This window comes from Suricata suricatta, chromosome 6 (genome assembly GCF_006229205.1).
Source record: "Suricata suricatta isolate VVHF042 chromosome 6, meerkat_22Aug2017_6uvM2_HiC, whole genome shotgun sequence".
NCBI classification, from domain to species: domain Eukaryota; kingdom Metazoa; phylum Chordata; class Mammalia; order Carnivora; family Herpestidae; genus Suricata; species Suricata suricatta.
In genome coordinates this window covers 28,809,737-28,831,382 of record NC_043705.1, presented here as the reverse complement: position 1 = coordinate 28,831,382, position 21,646 = coordinate 28,809,737, and the positions used below count along the sequence as shown (strand labels likewise).

The window sequence follows — 21,646 nt, the reverse complement described above, 5'->3', positions numbered from 1 at the left end:
GGATTCTCTCTCTGTCTATTTCCCACTCCTGCTTATGGGCGTGTGCTCTCTCTCTAAATAAGTAAATAAACATTTTTTTTAAAAGACTGACAATGTAGAAAATGATTTCCTTTTTCCCCATCCCTATAAGCACTCTGGCAAAGAGAAGAAGTGCTATAGCCTCGAGCTCCAAAGCAACAAGACTGGTGGTGGGGGCTGGCCAACTTAACAGAAAAATTAACTTCTGCTTGCCACCTGGAATGATACCATTTATTCAGTGCTGCTCTGTGCCAGGTACTATGCTAAAGTCTGTACTCAGTATATACTTGTGTAATTCTCACAATCGTTACATGAAGTAGATACTGTTATTAATTTTACAGATGAAGAAACTGAAGCCCAGAAAAGTTAAGTGCTGTGCCCAGGGTCATATAGCACGTGTTGAACCCAGGAGGTTCACTGTTAACATCCCAGGTGAGGGTAGCAGCAAGAATTAAAGCTTACCAGCGAGAGAGGGTTGGATAGAAAGCAGAAAACCAAGATTACAAATGAAGTGGAGTAAGATGCAGGGTTTTTAGACTGTTGAGCCCTATCAGTGGATTGCAAAGCTTCCTAGGGCAGGTTTTGTCCCTTAATAATTTTTGCACCTGGTACAAAATTGAGGCCACAATCAGTCTCAAAAGACATTATTGGGGGTGCCTGGGTGGCTCAGTTGGTTGGGTGTCCGACTTCAGCTCAGGGCATATCACAGTTTGCGGTTCAGGCCCCGCGTCGGGATCTGTGCTGAACAGCTCGGAGTCTGGAGCCTGCTTCGGATTCTGTGTCTCCCTCTTTCTCTGACCTTCCCCTGCTCACACTGTCTCTCTCTCTCTGAAAAATAAATAAAACATAAAAAATTAAAAAAAAAAGACATTATTGAATTGAATGACAGTCGAGTAACATCACCTTTATTGAAAGGACTGGCTCATTTGTCATTATCCACAAGGTTCCCAAAGGCAATGCTGCGTATCTAGCAGGTGTTGCCAGTCACAGGGGATATGGTTGGTGGGGAGAGGATGTGTTGGAAAAGCTGTCAGTATAAGTGTTGGAGTCATATTTATTTGCAGAGGCTTCCTCATCTCTCCCCTAGCTTTGGTTACCAATTGTCATTAAAGGTCCCGTGATGTCCCATTCTCCACCCCAGGGCCCAGGCAGAAAGCTGCTCCAGGCATCTCATTCATTCTCACAAAAAGACTGGCCCGTTACAGATGGAATTGGGATTGCTCTCAGCCTGGCGGTGTGACTTTGTTCCTGCCTTCCTGGTCCATACCACGGGGATGGCGCTGAGTAGGCATCCTGAGGAAATGCCTTCTCCCAGCCTGTCTTCCTACCAAACTGGATTGGGCTTGCTTGCTGGAGGGGGAGAGCAGAGGGGACACCCCTTGATACACCATCCCCACACACGACTCTGTTGATTCGTCATTCTCAGCCCTTTTCTAGCATCCTAACCATCTGAAATTGTTACTTTTTGTCGATCTCATTTTGAAACCTGCCAGAATGGAGTGGACAGGGGATATCCATCCCCAGCTACAGCTTTCTAACCTCACTGAGGGGAAGGTACAGGGAGGTAGTGTGGCATTGGGGGAAAGCAGGTCCTGTACAAAAGCTGTGTAGCCAGATGTTCACTTTCACAGCTCTCCTGGAAGACTGGCAGGGCAGATAGAGATTCAAACGAAGCACAAACTCCATTTAAAGTGCATTACAGCTCAGGAACCAGGTCCCCTTGGGCAGGGGAAGGGAGGAAAGGGCACGAGAGGCCACATCTCTTCTTCCTTATCTAGGGCCACATGTCTCTCTCTCCAAGCTTTGTGAAGAGTGATTTACACCCCTGGCTGGAATGACTCTCTTTCTGGGCTGATTACATCGGCAAATGCCCCCCAGAGGCCACAGCAGGATGGTCATATTCAGAAGCAGCAGCCAATAAATCTTGGAAGTTTATATTGCATTTCTTGATACCCTTCTCCTGGCCCTCTGCCAGGCCTCTGTAGAGTGAGGAGAGGGCTTTGGCTGCAGGGTTAGGGGACAAAACCCTCCACTTCCTTTCATCATCCTCTTTCTTTCTAAGCAGTGCTTAGTTATTCTTCCAAGTCATTGTGCCTCTGTTAACCCTAGGAGCAGTGAGAATCAACCCTAGGCTCAAAAAATATCTTTACCCTTGTGGGTAGAAATCCGGGGCTATGGGCACAGCTGTGTTTCTACATCACTGTTTACTCTTGATAGAGTAGGTTGCTTTCAGAAACACCAGCTGAAAATGAGGAGGCTGCTAAATAGTCCCTCCAGCACCTTCCTTTGGGATCCTGTTTTATCTCCAGGAAAATCCCTAATCTGAGGAGGGTTAATCCTTCCGCCCTCTCTCATGCACGGAAGGGGTTGAATTTTGGAGGAGGCTAGTCTGGCAGAAGTCCTGGGATCTGGCCTCAGGGCTGTCTAGGGCATTTCACCGGTCTTGGACCCATCTTTGCAGAATCATGGGGTTAATGAGAACAGCCCAACCTTACCCTTGAAAATACTTAGGAGAGGAAATGGAGCCAAAGGTGCAAGTTCTAAGCGGAAAATATATATATACTAGAAGTGCCCTGGTGCTGTTTGTTCAAGTTTTGCTGCAAGATTTCACTTATGGTTCCTGAAAGGGGAGGGGTGCGGGATCCAGAAAGAAATGGTGGTTTTTGGTTTTTTGGGGGGTTTTTTTTGAATACTTGAACCCCTGATATGGCGAGTCTCCAGCTGCAGCTGGCACAATGATCTTGGGCCGAACTCCTCAAAGTGAAGAGGGCGGGGGGCTAGGCTAGCTCGCCAGGTGGGCCGGCTCCGGTGAGCACCCTCCGGCACGCGGAAGCCGGCGCACGCCCTCGCTCACCCCACCCTCGCCGTCTCCCCGGTAGAGTAGAAGCGGCGGGGTGCGTCCGCGCGCCTTGGAGTGGAGGGCGGCGCCCGGGACCCTGGTGGGAGAGTGTCGGCGCCGCGCGCGAGGGAGGGCGGGAGGCGGCGGCGGGCGGCGGTCGAGGAGCCCGCCTCACAGAGCCTCAGCGCGGGGAGCTGGGGGAGCGCGGCGCTCGGCTCAGGCACACCGTCTCCGGGGGGCCGCAGCCGGCGTGTGGACAGAGCCATGGCGCGTCCTCCGAACCCGGGACCACTGTCGCCTTTACTCCTGCTGCTGCTGCCGCTGCTGGTACCGCTTCCGCTGGGCGCCGGTGAGTGCCGTCTGGGCGCACGCGAGGCCGCTCGGGCCGGGGCATTAGGGGGAGAGGAGAGGAGCGTGGGGGGCTGTCGTCACGGTTGTCCAGTGGGGGCTCAGACAGCGCACTGCCGCCGTCCCAAGTGTCCATCTGTCCGAGGAAGGAAGCTCTGGGTGCCAGGAAGGGGCTACCTTCCACGCCCAATACAATTTTGAAACTGTTGTATATTGAATGCCGGTAATGGCCAGGACTCCCAAGCGTCTCCTCATCCCCTTCTTCCCCATTCCCCCACTGTCCTCTTTTGAGGTGCGTCTACACAGACACGGAACTGTCACAGTCAGCACGACAGCATCTCTAGGAGACGGAGAGAATCAGAGGCTGGAGTGCCATTTGCTCCACATCTCCACATGGGCTTCAACTCTTCCACTCTCAGTAGGGTCTGGGGAAGTCAATAGTAGGTACGAATGAAGAAAGAAGTTTTTGTTAAAACTGACTTGTCACAAATTAGGGTTGTAAACTGCTGCCAGAACTTGCTAACGTTATTTGAGAATATTTCTCACCCCAACTTACCCCCACCCCCCACCCTCGCCTTCAGAACATACTTTTATTATTTTAATTACAGCTGAAAACTACCTATTGGGGAAGATGGCTCAGCACATGCCTTGCTGTATTATAGATACCCAATAAGTGTTTTGTGGAATGTATAGTTCAAGACCTGGTTTGGGAACAATGCCATTCCCCCAGAAAAGTGGAGCTTGGGTCCAAGATCCCAGGGAACATACCCATGACCTTTGGAGTGGGATGGGTGCATGGAAATCTCATTGTGGGACTCCTCCCCAGAGCCTGAGTGGAGGAAATCCTGAGGCAGAGACCACACATGGACCAGTCACCTCACTCCATAAAGTAGTCACTGCAGAAATGAAATACTGTATATGTGAAGTCTTGGCTGCAAGACAGGTATGGAAGGAAGGAGGGAAAGGACTGGTCTGTCCAGACTGACTCCATCAGTAAATCAGGGCAGCAAGTTCTTACCAATCTGATTTGCCTGCCCAGAAAGTTTCAGTAACCCTAACGGTATGGCTGCATGTCAGGATTAGGCAGAAACCTTAAAACACCTTCCTCATCAACCAACTAAAGTAGAACAAGGTTCACCCTGTTATGATGAACTTTAACAGTGCCCCTACCTTCTTTTGTTGAGCTGCAGTTGCCCCTAAATCTACCATTGTTCAGACTCTGTGAACTGTCAGCTATGAAATGAGAGAGGTTTACTTTGGAAAATTCCCCTGACTCCATATTTAGTCCATTTTAAGCAGTGAGACTTGGACTTGCTACATTTCTTTCAGCAAGCACTTTTGGGTATGGACCAGGAGTAACACCTTAAACACTTAACATTTCTCAATCTGTTTATTTTGTTTTGTTTAAAATTGGTGAGTATTTTTCATTTATTTATTGTTTTAATTTTATTTAAATCCAAATTAGTTAACATATAGTGTAATAATGGTTTTAGGAGTAGAACTTAGTGATTCATCACTTAATATACGACACCCAGTGCTCATCTCAACAAATGCCCTCCTTAATGCCCTTCACCCATTAAGCTTATCCCCACCCCCAACACCCCTCCAGCAACCCTCAGTTTGTTCTGTCTTTAGGAATCTCTATGGTTTGCCTCCCTCTCTGTTATCTTATTTTTCTTTCCCTTCCCCTTCTTAAACTGTCCAAATCTGTTTCCCTTTTCGTAAAGATAAATCTCTTATGCCTTCCCTAAATATGTTTTTGAAATTTCCAAAGTGTTTCTTTATCTTTCACATATATGATGATTAAATAGGCTTTTTTGAACCACCCATTACCTTTGGAAATTCTGATAAACCCCTGTAAGGGGCCTAACCTTCATCTTCCCTCACCCTCCATTGAGAAACATTGAATTAATCCAAATTCCACACCTTACATTTTGGAAAATGAGGCCCAAAAAGTGAAGTAAATTGTCCTAGGCAGAACTGGGACTAAGGTGAGTGAGTGGATGGGGTGCCATTTAGTCAGTAGTCAAGATAAAGAATATTTTAATGCAATATATTATTTAAGACTTTTAAAATTCCTTTAGGTAATCTCTATACCGAATGTGGGGCTCAAACTCAAATCCCAAGAGCAAAAGAGTTGCACACTCCACCAACTAGGCCAGGCAGACAGTCCTTAATGCGATATTTCTAAAATATCAAAATTAGGGGCACCTGAGTGGCCCAGTTGGTTAAGGGTCCGACTTTGACTCAGGTCATGATCTCACTGTTTGTAAGTTTGAAGTTCAAGCCCCATATCAGGCTCTCTGCTGTCAGCACAGAGCCTGCTTCAGATCCTCTGTCCCTCTCTCTCTCTCTCTGCCCCTTGCCTGCTTGTTCTCTATCTCCTTCTCTTTTAACTTACTTTAAAAAAATGTTTAATGTTAATTTATTTTTGAGAGAGAGATCGAGTGTGAGCGGGGGAGGGACAGAGAGCGAGGAAGACACAGAATCCCAAATGGGGTCCAGACTCTGAGCTGTCAGCACAGAGCCTGATGCGGGGCTCAAACCCACGAACTGCAAGATCATGACCTGAGCCAAAATCGTATGCTTAACCAACTGAGCCACCCAGGTGCCCCTTTCTTTTGATTTATTTATCAAAAAATAAATAAGTGTTAAAAATTTTTAAAAAATTAAAATCAGAGGCATCACCACTGCAACCACCACCACATCCACAGTCATGCCAAAGCATGAGTTCTCTGTGGACATGACCTGTGAGGGCTACTCTAATGCAGTCAGTTGAGTGCTCAACAAGCTGGGAGGAGTTGAATTTGACATTGGCCTGCCCAACAAGAAGTTTTGCATCAACTCTGAGCACAGTGTAGACCTTCTGCTGGAGACTGTGGGAAAAACAGGAAAAGCTCTTTCCTACCTCAGCCCCAAGTAGCAAGGGCCTGGACCCCTGGGCCCAAGATGGACCAAAGGGGACAGGCTGCTGATCGTCTCCTGCCTTTCAGACAGACCTGGGGCCTGGTAGTCCTACTCAGCAATGGGAGTTCCTACAAAGACCTTCGCTTGCCCAGCCTCTCCCTAGCTTCGCTGCAATAAAATTGAGACCATTTGTTGGGAAAAAGTCAGTGCTGATATAGGCACCTGGGTCGCTCAGGTAGGCATCTGACTTTGGCTCTAGTCATGATCTCACGGTTTGTGAGTTCAAGTCCCACATTGGGTAAACATGAGCCCCATTCGGTTAAGCCCCACTTCTCTCTTCCTCTCTCTCTGCTCCCTGTGGGATTCCCTCTTCCCCACCCCACCTCTCGCTCATTTGTGTCCTCTCTGTCTCTCAAGAAAAACAATAAAAATCAGTGCTTGCTTCAGCAGCATATATACCAAAAGTCAAAGTCAGTGCTCCCCACGAAAATCCATGAGGAGCAAAATATCAAAAATTTCAATAAAAAGAGTAACAAAGCCATGCTGAAGCATATTGGATCCTGGAGCAAAAGGTGGAATCTATACTACTGATGTTGCTTTTGTCTGTGCATTGGATATGACCAGTTCTCCAACTCGGGGTGCATAATATTTTCCAGTGAACTTGCTCAGACTTCAAACTCAGATTCCCAGGTATTATTCACCACAGATTCTGATTCAATAGTTCTGGGATGGGGTCAGAAATCTGCATTTTAATAAATAATCTACTTAATTATTGTTTGATTGGAAGAGAAGTTTGGACTAACTAAACTTTAAGCCCCTCCTAATTTTGGCATTCTGATTTTAAATAGAGGTAGGGGGCTTAGACAAGTTAGAGAGGTGGCTCACAGAACTTCTTTGTTATTTGGTTACTTCTTTTTTAAGTTTATTCATTATTTTAAGAGAAACAGAGACAGCGCTAGTGGGGGAATGGCATAGAATTCAGGAGAGAGAGAATCCGAAGCAAGTTTTGCGCTACCAGTGCAGAGCCGAACTCAAGGCCAGAACTCACAAAACTGTGAGCTTATTCCCTGAGCCAACACCAAGAGTTGGACACTTAACCAACTGAACCACCCAGGCAAACCCGGTTATTTTTTAAATAGTAGGAGCTCATGAAGAACCAGCACTATTCTAGGCACCGACAACAGAGTAGTGATAAGATAGATGTCGAAGTCCAGAGGGGGAGATAATAACAAATCAAGTTAAAAAAAATTAAGTGATGATAAGTGCTATGCAGAGAATTGGAGTAATGATGTGGTAGAGTAGCTAGGGAGTTATTTTACATTGCTCGGGTGAGGATGGCCTTTCTGTGATGACGTTTAGGCTGACAACTGAATTACCAGAAGGGGCCAGCCATGTGAAGATCTGGGGAAGAACATTCCAAGCAGAAAGAAAGGCGAGGGCAAAAATGCTAAGGCTGACACAGACTTGTCTTGTTCAGTGGCAACAGAAGGAAGGCCAGTGTGGGTGAAAGGAAGTGGAAGAAGAGGTAAGGTTAGGTAAGTGAGCAGGGACAGGTCTTACAAAGGTTTGTAAACCAGGGCATATAAACTAGATCCTAATCTAAATTTATGTTTATTTATTTTTGAAGGAGAGAGAGAGAAAGTGGGAGGTAGGTAGGGCAGAGAGAGGGAGACACAGAATCTGAAGTAGGTTCCAGGCTCTGAGCTGACAGCACAGAGCCCTATGCAGGGCTTGAACTCAAGAGCTGTGAGATTATGACCTGAGCCGAAGTTAGACACTTCACCAGCTGAGCCACCCAGGCACTCCTAAAGTAGATCCTAGCAAATACTTGTACATGAATGTTCACAGAAGCATTATTCACATAATCAAAGCATAAAAACAACCCAAATGTCCATCAACTGATATAAACAAAATATGGGATATCCATACAATGAAATATTACTCATCCATAAAAAAGAATGAAGTACTGATACCTGCTGTAATGTGGATGAGCTTCAAAAAGTACTATGTTAGGGGCACCTGGGTGGCTCAGTTGGTTAAGCATCCAACTTTTGATTTTGGCTCAGCTCATTTCACAGTTTATGGGTTCAAGCAAGGCATCAGGGTCCTCGTTGTGGTTGAACCTGCTTGAGATTCTCTCTCTCCCCCTCTCTCTGCCCCTCTCCTGCTTGTGTATGTGTGTGCTTTCTCAAAATAAATAAAATTAAAGGAAAAAAAAGGCAATATGTTAGGTGAAAGAAACCAGATATAAAAGATTACATATTTTATGATTCCATTTGCATGAAATATCTAGAATAGGTAAATCTATAGAGACAAAGCAGATTACTGGTTGCCAGAGACTAGAGAGGTGGGAATAGCGGGAGTGACTATTTAGTGAGTATGGGTTTCTTTTTGAAGTAATGAAAATATATTGTAATTAGATAGAAGTAATGGTTGTACAACATTATGAATGCACTGAATGCCACTTAATTATGCTTTTTAAGATGGTTAATTGTATGTTGCATGAATTTTACCTCAATGAAAATGCTTTCCAACATTAAAAAAAAAATGTCAGAAAAAAGATGGCTGCAGGACCCCTAGGTGGCTCTGTTAGTCAAGGACCAACTTGAGCTCAGGTCATGATCTCACAGTTCGTGATTTTGAGCCCCAGATCGGGCTCTGTGCTGACAGTTTAGACCCTGGAGCCTGGTTTGAATTCTGTGTCACCCTCTCTTTCTACCCCTCCACTGCTTATGTGCTTGCTTGCTCTCTCTCTCGCTCAAAAATAAAATAAAGAAACAAAAAAAGATGGCTGCAACAATAAAATGGTAGTTCTGTGAGGTAAACAATGTATTGTGTTGATCACTTCACAATATATATATATGTAAATCAAATCATCACGTTGCCCACCTAAAACTTACATGATGTTATATGTCCATTAAATCTCACTAAAGCTGGAAAAAAAAATCTGGCTGAATGTTATGGGAGAATGAATTTAGAGGATGGAATCAGGGAGACCAATAAGGTGTCTACCAATAAGTAGTTCAGACAAGAGCTGATGGTGATTTGAGCTAAGAGGTAGTAAAGCTGTGGAGAGAGGTGGACAGCTTCCTGATATATTGTAGAGTTGGCAGGACTTGTTGGATTGTACATAGGATATGAAGGAAAAAAGAGAATTAAAAAGCCTCCTAGATGTTTTGCCTTGCAAAACTGGTGGCGTGATGGTATTCTGTTACCCTTTGACAGGGATGCTAAGTCCTAGGATGTAGGGAAGATCCTCTAGGCTGACCTATAACCAACATGGGTATTCTTGGTGATGGAATCAGCAAAAGTTCCCCAACACCAACACCAAACAGTTCCCCTGTAAAAGTATTGTAAAGTGACTTTTAATGGAAGCCTCAGAGTTGTCGCTGACTCTCATTTGGCACTCCCATGCACATTGTCAACTCTGGTTATTATACCGGCCCTGCCCAGTGTGCATTGCTCTGCCAAGGGCGCTCTTCCCTGTGCCTGGCAGGGGCATCAGGCTCAGCTTCAGGTAACAGTCCCCCTTTCTTCTCTCAGGAGGCTGAGCAGCCTCTCTTCAAATCTACCTCTTGAGCCTCATTTATTCTGTCCGGATTGTGACAGCTGCAGATTCTTTACTCCTGCTGGGCTTTTCTCCCTCCTTATTCCTAAAGGCCTTTATGCCACCCCAAGACTTTCCTGCCCAACGTTTGATCTTGAATTCCCCTCTCCTCTGCCTCACAACTTGTTACTCCCAGGCAGCTACTCTGACCTTGTGTGAGCCTCACCTGGTCTCTCTTCCTCCACAGCAGACCCTCTCCCCACAGAGGGCCGGCTTGGGAACAACTGTATTCAGGCCAGGAGGAAGTGCCAGGTTGATCCTGTTTGCAGTGCTGCCTACCACCACCTGAATTCCTGCACCTCTAGTATAAGCACCCCGTCAGCCACACAGGAACTTTTGGTCCCTGAGGACTGCAGGGAGGCAGCACAGCACCTCAGGAATAGCTCTCTGATGAGCTGCACATGCCACCGGCGCATGAAGAACCAAGTTGCCTGCCTGGACATTTACTGGACCGTTCACCTTGCCCGCAGCCTTGGTGAGGCCCCCCTCAAAACGTGGAGTAAGCTAAGGAAGATGGCTCCTGTGGGGTGGTTGTTAAATTCTTCAGGATATAGGCTGCATGGTAGATTCTGGCTGGGATGGTAATGAAGTTCTGCACTTGACATCAGTAAGAAGTAGATGGAGGAATTGGCAGTATTCTGGGCCCCTACAATGCTACCTCACTTCTCCCTACTTCCCCCGTTCCTCCCTGGAAACATGTAGCTGCCTCTTGGCAGAGCTCTGAACCAGAATGAGGCCTGACCTGGGGAGCTCCTAGGACAGAAGTGTATGGAGAAAGGTGGAGAAAAATGGTCTTAATCCGTCCACAGATTCCAAATTCAACATAATCTGTAAGTTCAGAGAGAGCAGCATCCTGGTCCTGCCTTTTACAGAAAGGATACTCGTTAGCCAGACAGAAGATAGTTAGAGAGAAGGGACTGGAACAGCCAAAGAGAGGAGCTTCCCCTGACTCTTTCCAGAGACCCCTCTCTGTATTAGTCAGCTTTTACTGGACTGTGCTGCGGTAGGAAAACAGTGATTTGTAAAACAAAGGTTTCATTCTTGTTCGTGTTCTGTGTTAACTGTTTCATGTATTCTCTTCATTCTGGGATCCCTCCTGAAGGTACAGCCTCCATCTGGGGTGTTCTTTTCTCATGGCAGAGGGAATGAGTAATGGCAGAAGCACATTAAAAGCTACTCAGATGTTACATAAAATACTTACGCTCACGTTCCTTGAACACAGTAGATGACATGTCCAAGCCTGAATCCCTGGTGAGGGGAAGTAGAATGTTCCCACAGGAGACCCTGAAAATCACATGGCAATACCTGTGGAAACCTAAGAGTTCTATCCAAATAGTACATCAGGCTCCCAGTCTAGGATCTTGTGATAATTTCTTGTCAGGTGTGGATAGGACTTCTCTTGATATAGATACCTGTGGAGAAGACGACAAGTCGTCTGCCTGCCTCCAACATATTCTCAGTACACATCCGTGGAACAGGGACTGGAGAACCACAACAAACACTCACAAAGGGGAGGAATGGGAAGCACAGAGCAGACATTGCTTCATAGCTGTTCTGAAGTTCTCTGCGCACATTGTTGTCTAAGGGCCATCTTCCCTGGGAGTAGGAATTGCTCTTTAATAAGGTTCTGCTTTTGCTCCCTGGGAGAGTTGCTTTATCTACTGTTCTCTAGGGCTCTTGGCCCAGCCCCCTACTGCTGGCAGGTTTCTTTGGGCACATGTGAGAAGAATATTGGAGACTCTCTCCTCTGTGAGGAGTGAACAACATTCTTAGCTTGCTTCCTACCTGAGGAGTGTTGGGGCATCTTAAGTCTCCAGTAGCGTCTGTTTGAATCCTGGCTGGTGCCTCTTGGCAGTACAACTCTCCCAAGACATAACTGCTTTTTTTGTATCTTTGGTTTCTTTCATCTCTGGTGCCAGTAGCCTTCTCTATAATTCTTTTCAAGACATGTATCTCTTTCTAGATATAATTAGAAGTATCTTGCTCTTATCAGAGAGAGAGCCACTACCCTAGTCTTTTTTACTTGAGCGTATTTGTCTAACTGGCAGGATTTATGATACCATCTTAATCAGTGAGAGATCTCCACAAGGGCATGATAGCCATATTCTTGAATTGGTCTTTGCCCCAAGGCTAAAAGTCTTAATGGACCTTACTACTCAAAGCATTTTTTCAATTTTATCTTTTAATATTTGAATATGAAAAGCAGTTCCATCTCTTAGTCCTGCAAATCCTGAAGTTTCTGGATTCTTTCTTTTCTTTTTCCTCTCTACTTGGAAACTGACCAATTCTCTGAGCCTTTATCTTTCTTTTAGCACCTTCCAAAATACAGCCAATAGCAATCAAGACATACTAGTAAAGGGGCACCTGGGTGGCTCAGTCAGGTAAGTGTCTGATTTGGGCTCAGGTCATGACCTCGCAGTCTGTGAATTCAGGTCCCATGTCAGGCTCTGTGCTAACAGCTCAGAACAGCTGAGAGCCTGGAACCTGCTTTAGATTCTGTGTCTCTCTCTCCCTTTGCCCCTCCTCTGCTCCACTCCTCTCTCTCTCTCAAAAATAAACATAAGGAAAAAAGTTTTTAAAAGACATACTAATAATCTGCTTCTCAGCTTCTTTCCCTTAAAACACAAGCTCATTCAGTATAACATCTTCCTTCTAAGTTATTGCAGGCAACAATTTCCCCAAATGCTTTCCCACTGCATATTGAGGACTGCTACTTTTCACACCTCAGGAGCAGCTTATGCACCATCCACTCACTGCCCAGTCTCAAATCCAATACTGTACATTTTAGATTGTTTTTGGTTACTGCAGCACTCCATTTCTAGATACCAATTACACTTTTTAAATTTTTTATTTAGTTTATTTTTTTAAGTAGGCTACATGCCCAGTGTGGAGCCCAAAATGGGGCTTGAACTCATGACCCTGAGATCAAGATCTGAACTGAGATCAAGAGTTGGATGCTTAACCGGCTGAGCCACCCAGGCATCCCACCGATCACATTTTTAATAAGAATTTGCCAGGCTATGCTGCAGTAATAACCAACCAACCCCCACATCTCTGGCCTCCCACAAGAAAAATTAAATTTTTGTTCATGTTACACATCTGTTGTGGGCTTCCTTGAGCTGGCTTTGTCTTTTCTCTAGCTTTCTTCCTCATTTGATGATCCCGGCTGGTAGAAGGAAAAGAGTAGCAGAACACCATGTGATGGTTCTTAAAGCTTCTGCTCAGATGTGATTTATGTCACTTCAGCCCACAATCTACAGGCCAACGCAAATCACATGGGCAGTCCTTACAGTAGGGTGTGGAAGTATACTCCTCTCATAGGGGCCCTGAAAGTCACAAGGCACCTGAGTCAGTGGGGGTGGGTGGGTGTATGATCCTCTCCCAGGGTGGGTAGCTATTGAATAACTGGAAATAGTAACTCAATTTACTATACTTTTTGTTCGCTGTTTTCCACTCCTCATCCTATCAGTTCTCTTTCAGAGCTTCCCCAGAGACTTTGCCCTCAATCCTCTTGTCTTTTCTCCTTTTCCCTTGGGAGCTTTCAGGGCTTCCCAAATATCCAGACCATCCTTTCCTATTCGCTTGACCTCATCCATATTTCTTCCTTCCTAGAGAAGCATCCTCAAAGGCATATTGGGCAACACTTTGCACTCTTTCATCCTTCTCTTCCAATAAGATTTATTAGCCAGCATTTTTTGAGTACCTACCGAGTCTATGAGCTATGCAGTGACCTTTTAAGACCTATTGTATCCCCTTAAGGAGCTCACAGTCTCTCCTGCTCCCACCCCCTAGCCTGGTCCTCAGGATTCTTATCACCTTGTCTCTAGGTGACTATGAACTGGATGTCTCCCCCTATGAAGACACAGTGACCAGAAAACCTTGGAAAATGAATCTCAGCAAACTGAACATGCTCAAACCAGGTGTGGAGGGCAGTCTGAGGCTGGGGCATGAGGGGTGGGCCTGGACCCTGAAGGAAGGGTGGCTGATGGGGAACACAAGCCAGACGGGGTGTTGAGAGTTCTAGCTTGCCAGGTAACTAAAGAAGCACTGTGTCAGGGTGGGAGTCTGAGCTGTGGGCACGGTGTGGTCTTATATGTCAACAAAGAGCAATAGTTAATAGGGAGGCTATTAGGGCTCCCAGGTTCCAAAAGGTGGGTCTCTACAAAGTGTTTGATGGAGTGGCAGCAGTCCCAGAAAAAAAAATGCTGAAATGAAGTATTTACCCTCATTCAAGGCAGCCAGGAAAGTAGCTTTTTGTCCCTGAAGACTCGGAAATTGCTTGTTTTTGAACCATTTTAATGGGATGGGCGAGGTGTTGGGCAGGGAAAATGGTGAGAGAGAATGTGACTCCTCAGGGGTGACTCAGGGTGGGGAGCCATCTGTCTGGCAAGGACTAAAATGCATGTTTTTTAGGAAAGCAAGGCTGTTGTATTAATTGGAAAGGAACACACACACACACACACACACACACACACTCACTTTTTGAGTAAGATAGGAGCTTTGTAGTACAGTTAGTCCATATGTTGGAATTAGTATTTTGAGAGAAGAGCATAGAGATTTATACATAAACTCTTAGTTACAAGGAACCTGGGAATAGCCTGTTCCATTTACTCCATTGTTCTGACTGCTAGAATATTGTTAATAGAAATATCACCATAGTTTCCCAAGACTCAGAGAACAGGGAACTTTTATGTACACATCAATCATTAAAGACAGATAATATTAAAACTGGGCCAAACAGATGCAAAACCAAACAAAAATCCTCAATAGAATTTGGTTGCATCTGTTTTGGATTTCACTCACTGCGTAGGATTGAGGAAAGGGTTTTGGTTATTTGAGGTTTCTGGCCACTTCAAGTCTTAATAAATAAGTGTAAATTAATATGTTTATGGCCTTTTTTTTTTTAACACCTAGGAAAGCTGAGGAGTAGGATGGGGGAGTTCACAAATACCAGATACATTTTAGGGGTAGAGGGCATCTCTAGAATTAGCAGTGGCCTTATTCCAGGGAGTCCTCCCTTTCCTCCTACCACTACCACCATCCTTGTTAAATCAGAGGGTTGCAGGGGTTCCTAGCAAACTGGGCTAGACGTTTGCAGAGAGGAGTGGTGACTTGGTGCCCTTCTCCCCGCAGACTCAGACCTCTGCCTCAAGTTCGCCATGCTGTGCACTCTTAATGATAAGTGTGACCGACTGCGCAAGGCCTACGTGGAAGCGTGCTCCGGGTCTCATTGCCAGCGCCACACCTGCCTCCGGCAGCTCCGCATCTTCTTCGAGAGGGCGTCGGAGCCCCACGCTCAGGGACTGCTGTTGTGCCCCTGCGCGCAGGCCGACCAGGGCTGCGGGCAACGCCGGCGCAACACCATCGCTCCCAGCTGTGCGCTGCCGTCTGGGGCCCCCAACTGCCTGGAGCTGCAGAGCCTCTGCGTCGCCGACCCGCTGTGCAGGTGCAGGTGTTGGCGCGGGAGGGCTGGGTGTGGGTAAGGGCGCAGTGCACACCACTCCCTCCGGGCGCCTTCCTGTGCGGGGCAGGGCTTGCCCCCCAGGGACCATGGGCTGACTTCACCCCGTAGTATTTTCTGAAAACCCTGTGATCAAAAAGAATTTCTTTTTATTTATGTAAAAACTCAAGAAAATATAAAAACATATAAAATAACACTCAGAATCCATCACCTGAAGAAAATCTACACACTTTTGGGAACATTTCCTTCCAGTCTTTTTTGTATACACATAAACAAAACAGGATATTCCAGAACTGTATTTTTATCTTGCCTTTTTTCACTTATGTGCTTATCTCCTGAGCATTTTTCCATGGAGGCAGTATGTAACAATGGTGAAGACAGGCTCTAAAGTCAGACAGATGTGAATTTAAATCCTAGGGCCGTGTGATTTTGAGCCTGTCACTTTAACCTAAAATTCCATCACTTAATCTAACGTTCCTCTTAGTCCTCTGTAAAAAGTGGGATAATAATACAGACCTCATGGGATTCTGGTGAGCATTAAATTACATAATTTATGTAGAGTGCTTAGCTTAGTGGTGCAGAGTAAGTGCTCAATAAATGGTGGTGCTTATTTTGTCTTTTACTGTCCTTTGACAACTTCATTTTTAAATGCCTGCGTTGCATTCCTTTATGGATGCCCCATACTTTATTTAATCCTTCCTCTATTGTTGCATGTTTAGGTTGCTTTTTTATTGCTATAAATAATGCAATAAATATCACTCTTGTTCATTAATCTTTGTGAAACAAATCTAATTATTACTTAGGATGTGTGGCCACAACTGCCATTACCAAATCGAAGTATACAATCATTGGTAAGGTGTTTGATGCATATTGTCCAGAAAATTTGAAATTCTGACCTGGCTTTCCTTTGCTTTCTCAGGACAAAACATTCACCAAATTGAAGTTATCATCTGCTCAAGTAGAATTTGTTGACAGTGAGAGTCACACCAACCTTGTTTTGCAGCCTGGTTCTACCCCTTATTTCTCTGTAACCTTGGGCAAGGTTATTTAACCTCTCTTAGCCTCACTTCCTTCTTCTGTAAAATACTATATAAAAGCTCTCAATCACCATACCACCAACACTTAGTGAGTACTTACTATGGGCTAGGTACTGTTTTAGGTACTTAGCATGTATTAACTCTTGTAAACCTTACAAGAACTTTGTAAGATAGATGGTGCTGGGTTTTGTTTGTTTGTTTGTTTTGTTTTTTTGTTTTTTTTTTAATTTTTTAAAATCTATTTTTGATACAGAAGAGACAGAGCATGAGAGGGGGAGGGTCAGAGAGAGAGGGAGACACAGAATCTGAAACAGGCTCCAGGCCCTGAGCTAGCTGTCAGCACAGAGCCTGATGCGGGGCTCAAACCCACGAATGTGGGATCTGACCTGAGCCAAAGTCAGAGACTTAACAACTGAGCCACCCAGGTGCCCCTGTTTTTTTGTTTTTTTATCATCTGCACTTTACAGAGAAGAAACCAGAGCAGAGAATGTTTAAACAGCTTGTTGAGGCTCATCCAGGTAGTAAGTCAGGTTACTGAATGAGGTCTGGAGTAAAGAAGTCTGGCCTGGAATCTAGCCTAACTGCTCTGCTAGACTGCCTATTGTGGTGCTGATAGCTGTTACCATTATGTAACAAGTGCGGGGCTAGAAGACTAAGATACTTGGATGGAATTTGCATTTGGCTGGGGGTGACAGAGAAAGAAACCACCTATCCAATAAAAAGCAAAACGTTAGGAAAATTGTGGAAATATGTACAGAAAAACATACTTGTAATTGCATCACCTGAAGATAACCAGCCTTACCTATTGTAGGATCAGTGTTGATAATAACAGTATCTCACATTTAATGAACACTTCATATGTACCGACAACTATGCTAAATGCTGTACATGCAGTCTCTCATCTCACCCTCTCAAGAACCATGAGGAAGTACTGTCTTCATTTCTATTCATAGTTGAGAATACTGAGGTTGAAGAAGCTGCTTGAAATCTCATACTTAGGGATTGTGGAGCCCAAATTCAGAGCGGCGTGCTTTGGGACTGGGGTGATCATGCCCTTAATTGTGAGAGGCACAGGCTTCGCTAAGAGGGAAGCCCTGGACCAGGCCCTGAAAGCAGAGGAGGATTTGGCATGAAGATGGGTCTGTCAACTAAAGGGGTGCAAGGGTGAAGGCTGCAAGGTAGACCCTCAATGGGGACTCTTGAAATTTCCCTTCTTCCAGATCTCGCCTGGTGGATTTTCAGACCCACTGCCATCCTCTGGACATCCTAGGGACCTGTGCAACAGAGCAATCCAGATGTCTGCGAGCATACATGGGGATGATTGGTGAGGCTGGGGGCCATCTGAAGGGAGCCCACAGGGTGGCTAGTCCTGGGGATGAGAATGCTCTGGAGACTGAACCCAAGTGGAGTGGTACTGAGACAGGTGGCAGAGAGTGAGGGGTTGAAATTTGGGTGACCTAGGCCCTGACAATCCTTTCTTCACCCCGCCCCCCCCAGGGACTGCTATGACTCCTAACTTTGTCAGCAATGTCAACATCAGTGTTGCCTTAAGCTGCACCTGCCGAGGCAGTGGCAACCTGCAGGAGGAGTGTGAGCAGCTGGAAGAGTCCTTTTCCTACAACCCCTGCCTCAGTGAGTGTGTTCCACCTGCTGCCAGCCCTGGTTGGATCAGCTGGACCCAGGGAGAGAAAAAGGGTCTGCCCTGTTGTCCACACTGGTTCCATCAATCTCCTACAGACAGAGCCGCCCCCTCCTCAGTATAGGTTTACTTCCCCTTGAATCTGAGCCTTTCTCCCTTTTCCTACTCCCTGGGTGACTCCCCAAGCTTCCTGTTCAACTTGTCTTGGCCCCACGACACTCTTTAGCTTAAGGAATAAGCGAATGGAAAAAGACAATATCCCAAATATCCCATTCCTACCCATTGTGCAATATGCCAGAGTCCTTGAGACATTCCCTTTTCTTTCATGGGAGCCTGGGAGCGCTCCAGCATTTGCCTGCTTCCATTTACCTTCTTTCCTCTCCTCAGTGGAGGCCATTGCAGTTAAGATGCGTTTTCACAGCCAACTCTTCTCCCAGGACTGGGCAGACTCTACCTTTTCCGTGATGGAACGCCAGGTAGGGTCTCCTTTATTACACATCTCCTACCTTCACTGGTCTACCTGGGGGAAACCCAGACAAGGGGACAGAGGGGGTGACCTCATTGTGGTCATGAATAGTATAGACCTCTAATGAACACATCGGGGGTGGGGGGACAGGTCTTGACTGATGCCAAGGTGGTGAAGGGGGTAGAGCTGACTCCATTCCATTTCTTCTACAGAACAAAAATCCTGCTCTGACGCCACAGCCCGGGGTGCCCTCTCTTTTCTTGTGTACACTTACCTTGATTCTTCTCCTGAGCCTCTGGTAGCTGGACTTCCCCTGGGCCCCTCTCCCCTCTACCACACCAGCCTGACCTTCAGCAAGGGGTAAGGAAAGAGCAGCATCAGGAAGAAGATGCAGTAAACAACATGGCAACCCTCACTCAATCCATACTGCATATCCAGCTGACTCCAGATGGGGCCACAGAAGAAACTGTGACTAGCTTTCTCATTCCCTCCACAGCCCTTCCGTAGGACTTGGTGACCATAATTTAGCCATATCTTCTTTTTTAAATTTTTTTATTTTTGATAGACAGAGATTGACAGTGCAAGCAAGGGAGGGTCAGAGAGAGGAGGAGATACAGCATCTGAAGCAGGCTCCCGGCTCTGAGCTAGCTGTCAGCACAGAGCCCAATGCGGGGCTCGAACCCACGAACCGTGAGATCATGACCTGAGCCGAAGCTGGATGCTTAACTGACTGAGCCACCCAGGCGCCCCCGTATCTTCTGATAGAGACCATTTCTACCAAGCTCTCTCCTAATCCCTTCCTCTTGCCCACCAGAATCACCCAGGCTCTAACAAATCAGTCATTCTCTATTGCATTCTCCAGGTAGGCAGGGTAGATGTTCTGAGGCAGCACAGAATGACATTCCCCATTTTGAGGAAGGCTGGTACAAGACTCCTACCCCTTTGTCTCCTCCTCTGACAGGGGATAGGAACCTGGTGCCTACCCTGCCCGGGTGTCCTTCAGAGCATTTGAGCATCAAGAGCCAGAGCATTTGGGCTTTGCTTTCTTCCTGCTACTGTCCTTCCTGAAGTACCCCCAGCCCCTTGGATCATGATTAAACATTTGACTTAAAAGTTTGCTCTTTTCCCATTTTCTCACATTGTGAATTTACATAGAATGAGGAGTGTTACACAGAGTAAAGGCGGCCAGAATCAGGACACATTTACCCTGCCACCAATTGCTGTGTGACTTCAGGCAATTCTCTCAACCTCTCTGTGTACTTAACATGGAGTTGGAAGAAAAATATCTTCTGTGACACTTTGGACATAGAATCTGTCCCAGATCCAGCCATTTCTGGGATACTGCCTGGGATCTGGCACAGGAGCCAAGAGGGGAGTATCCCTAGTCAACCAAAGCATTTAATGAGCACCTGTTTGTGCATTACTGGCTTGCTCCAGACCATGATGGGGGGGGCAGGGGGCAGAGGAAAGGAGAGACTGGTCCTTGATTTCATTTGCAATCCTGTTGGGATAAGGAAACAAAGTAGTTGGGAAAAGATATTTATAGAGCTTTGGACATTTGTCTATTAATCCACTCACTTTTTCCATAAGCATCTGATGAATGCTGGCTCAGCAAGGCACTGTGCTGGATAGAGGAGATTCCTGGGTAATAATTCAGATATTGTTTCCAAGTCTTTCACACACGAGAGCAGGGGAATAGACAAGATAAGAAGAACAAAACAGTGTGATAAGTGCTGTACAATAATTATAATAATAACCACATTTATTGAGCTCCTACTGCGTGCAAGTACATGCATAATTCATTTGATCTTCCAACAACATTTGACTTTGTTAGTTACTAGCTATGTGACCTTGGACGCAACCTTTCTAGACCTCGTTATCTACATCTGTAATGTGAAAAAGCATAGAATCCACTTCATAAGGAATGAGATAATCCATGTAAAAGCACTGGAACTGACACAATGTAAGAACTCAGAAAAGTTAGCAAATACAGTATGTGGGCTTTTTTTTTTTTTTTTAGAAAATTTGGATGATTCAGACAATTATAAAGAAGAAAGTAAAATACTCTTTAAAATCCCACTCGCAAACTGCCAAATGCTCTCTGCCTATCTGTGCACATGAGAATCTGTGGGTGTATATAATTTTATGTAAGTGGGGTCAGACACTGCATGTCACTGTGTAAGTCACAGATACCTTTCAGCACGTATGAGTAGAGCTTGAACTACATGATCCTTTTTATCAGCTGCAGAGCATGGACTTGTATGAATGCATATTCCCACATATGTAGTTTATTTAACCAGTTATTTATTGATGGATATTTGGTTGTCTTCCCATTTTTCTCTCACCAAGTTTTAAGGTAGTGAGCACATGAGTGGGGGTAGGATGTGCAGAGTTGTTGCCAGAGTGGTGGGTAGAATAGGGAAGCCTCTCCTTACACATTTTTGTATCCCTGTAACCCACACTGCCCCCAGAAAATGCTCGGTGAATATTCCTCTGACTGCAAACTTCAGTGGGGCACTTGGAGGACCTTACCCTTCCTCCCCTCCCAGGAAGATCTCTGAGCTGGCAAAGCCTCTCCATTTGCTTTGACTCCATTAGCCTAGGGCTGGGGGTGTGAATGGTACAGTCATTCCTTGCTAAGTGCTTGAATTAGACTAATAGGTCATCTGTGCTTTTCTCTGAAGAAGGTCCAAATTTCTGGTAAACAACCAGGCCACTCCCAGAGCCCAGGGCCCAGAGCCAAGACCTGGGGTGGGGGCACAGTGGCTGGACTGAAGCTTTTAATGGTATCTTGGCTGACTGGAATGGCGAATGCCATTAGACCAGCTCCTGGGTAACAAGGAGGGAAGGGCCACTGACAGCAGTGGTAAATGGGGAGTGCTGAATTACAGGTCTCTGCGTGGTTGGGGTAGAGCAGACTGTCTTTTAAACAAGGACCTTCATATTCACCCATTCAGTCATTCATTCATTCATTCAACAAACTTTTAACAAGGACTTGCTCTGTGCCTAGTTGTGAGTATTTTTCAAGATCTTTCCCTAACCATTTATGAGCTACCATTTTGGTGAACGAATAGCCCAGGACTCTAGCAGCCGGAACTCAAGTTTGGGCAGTTGAGACTTTTCATTTATTCTGGTTGATTATAACCCTCAGCTCTTTGACCTTGGGAAATATTCTTTACCCCACTGAAGCACTATTTCCTCCTCTCCAGTGGGAATGCCCATAGGAACACCTAACTTAAAGGGTTGCAGTTTTTATTTTGCTTTGTTTATTTTTTTAATTTTTTAATTTTATTTATTTACTTTGAGAGCATAAAAGGGAGAGTG

At 45.6% G+C, this 21,646-nt stretch overlaps 1 protein-coding gene and 1 pseudogene across 2 annotated transcripts; both read left to right on the top strand.

Moving 5' to 3' along the window:
• The first annotated feature begins 3,038 nt into the window (after positions 1–3,038).
• GFRA3 (GDNF family receptor alpha 3) lies at positions 3,039–18,924 on the top strand. Of its 2 annotated transcripts, none has more exons than XM_029941591.1 (8): positions 3,039–3,206; positions 9,910–10,194; positions 13,547–13,639; positions 14,853–15,165; positions 17,438–17,541; positions 17,715–17,849; positions 18,244–18,332; positions 18,535–18,924. In XM_029941591.1, exons 1-8 carry the CDS (start codon positions 3,122–3,124, stop codon positions 18,622–18,624), a joined length of 1,194 nt encoding a protein of 397 aa, XP_029797451.1. In that variant the 5' UTR covers positions 3,039–3,121; the 3' UTR covers positions 18,625–18,924. The 2 variants fall into 2 exon arrangements, with proteins under 2 accessions (XP_029797451.1, XP_029797450.1); XM_029941590.1 differs by having other exon boundaries at positions 9,907–10,194.
• LOC115293903 lies at positions 5,922–6,128 on the top strand (annotated as a pseudogene).
• Positions 18,925–21,646: the final 2,722 nt, after the last annotated feature.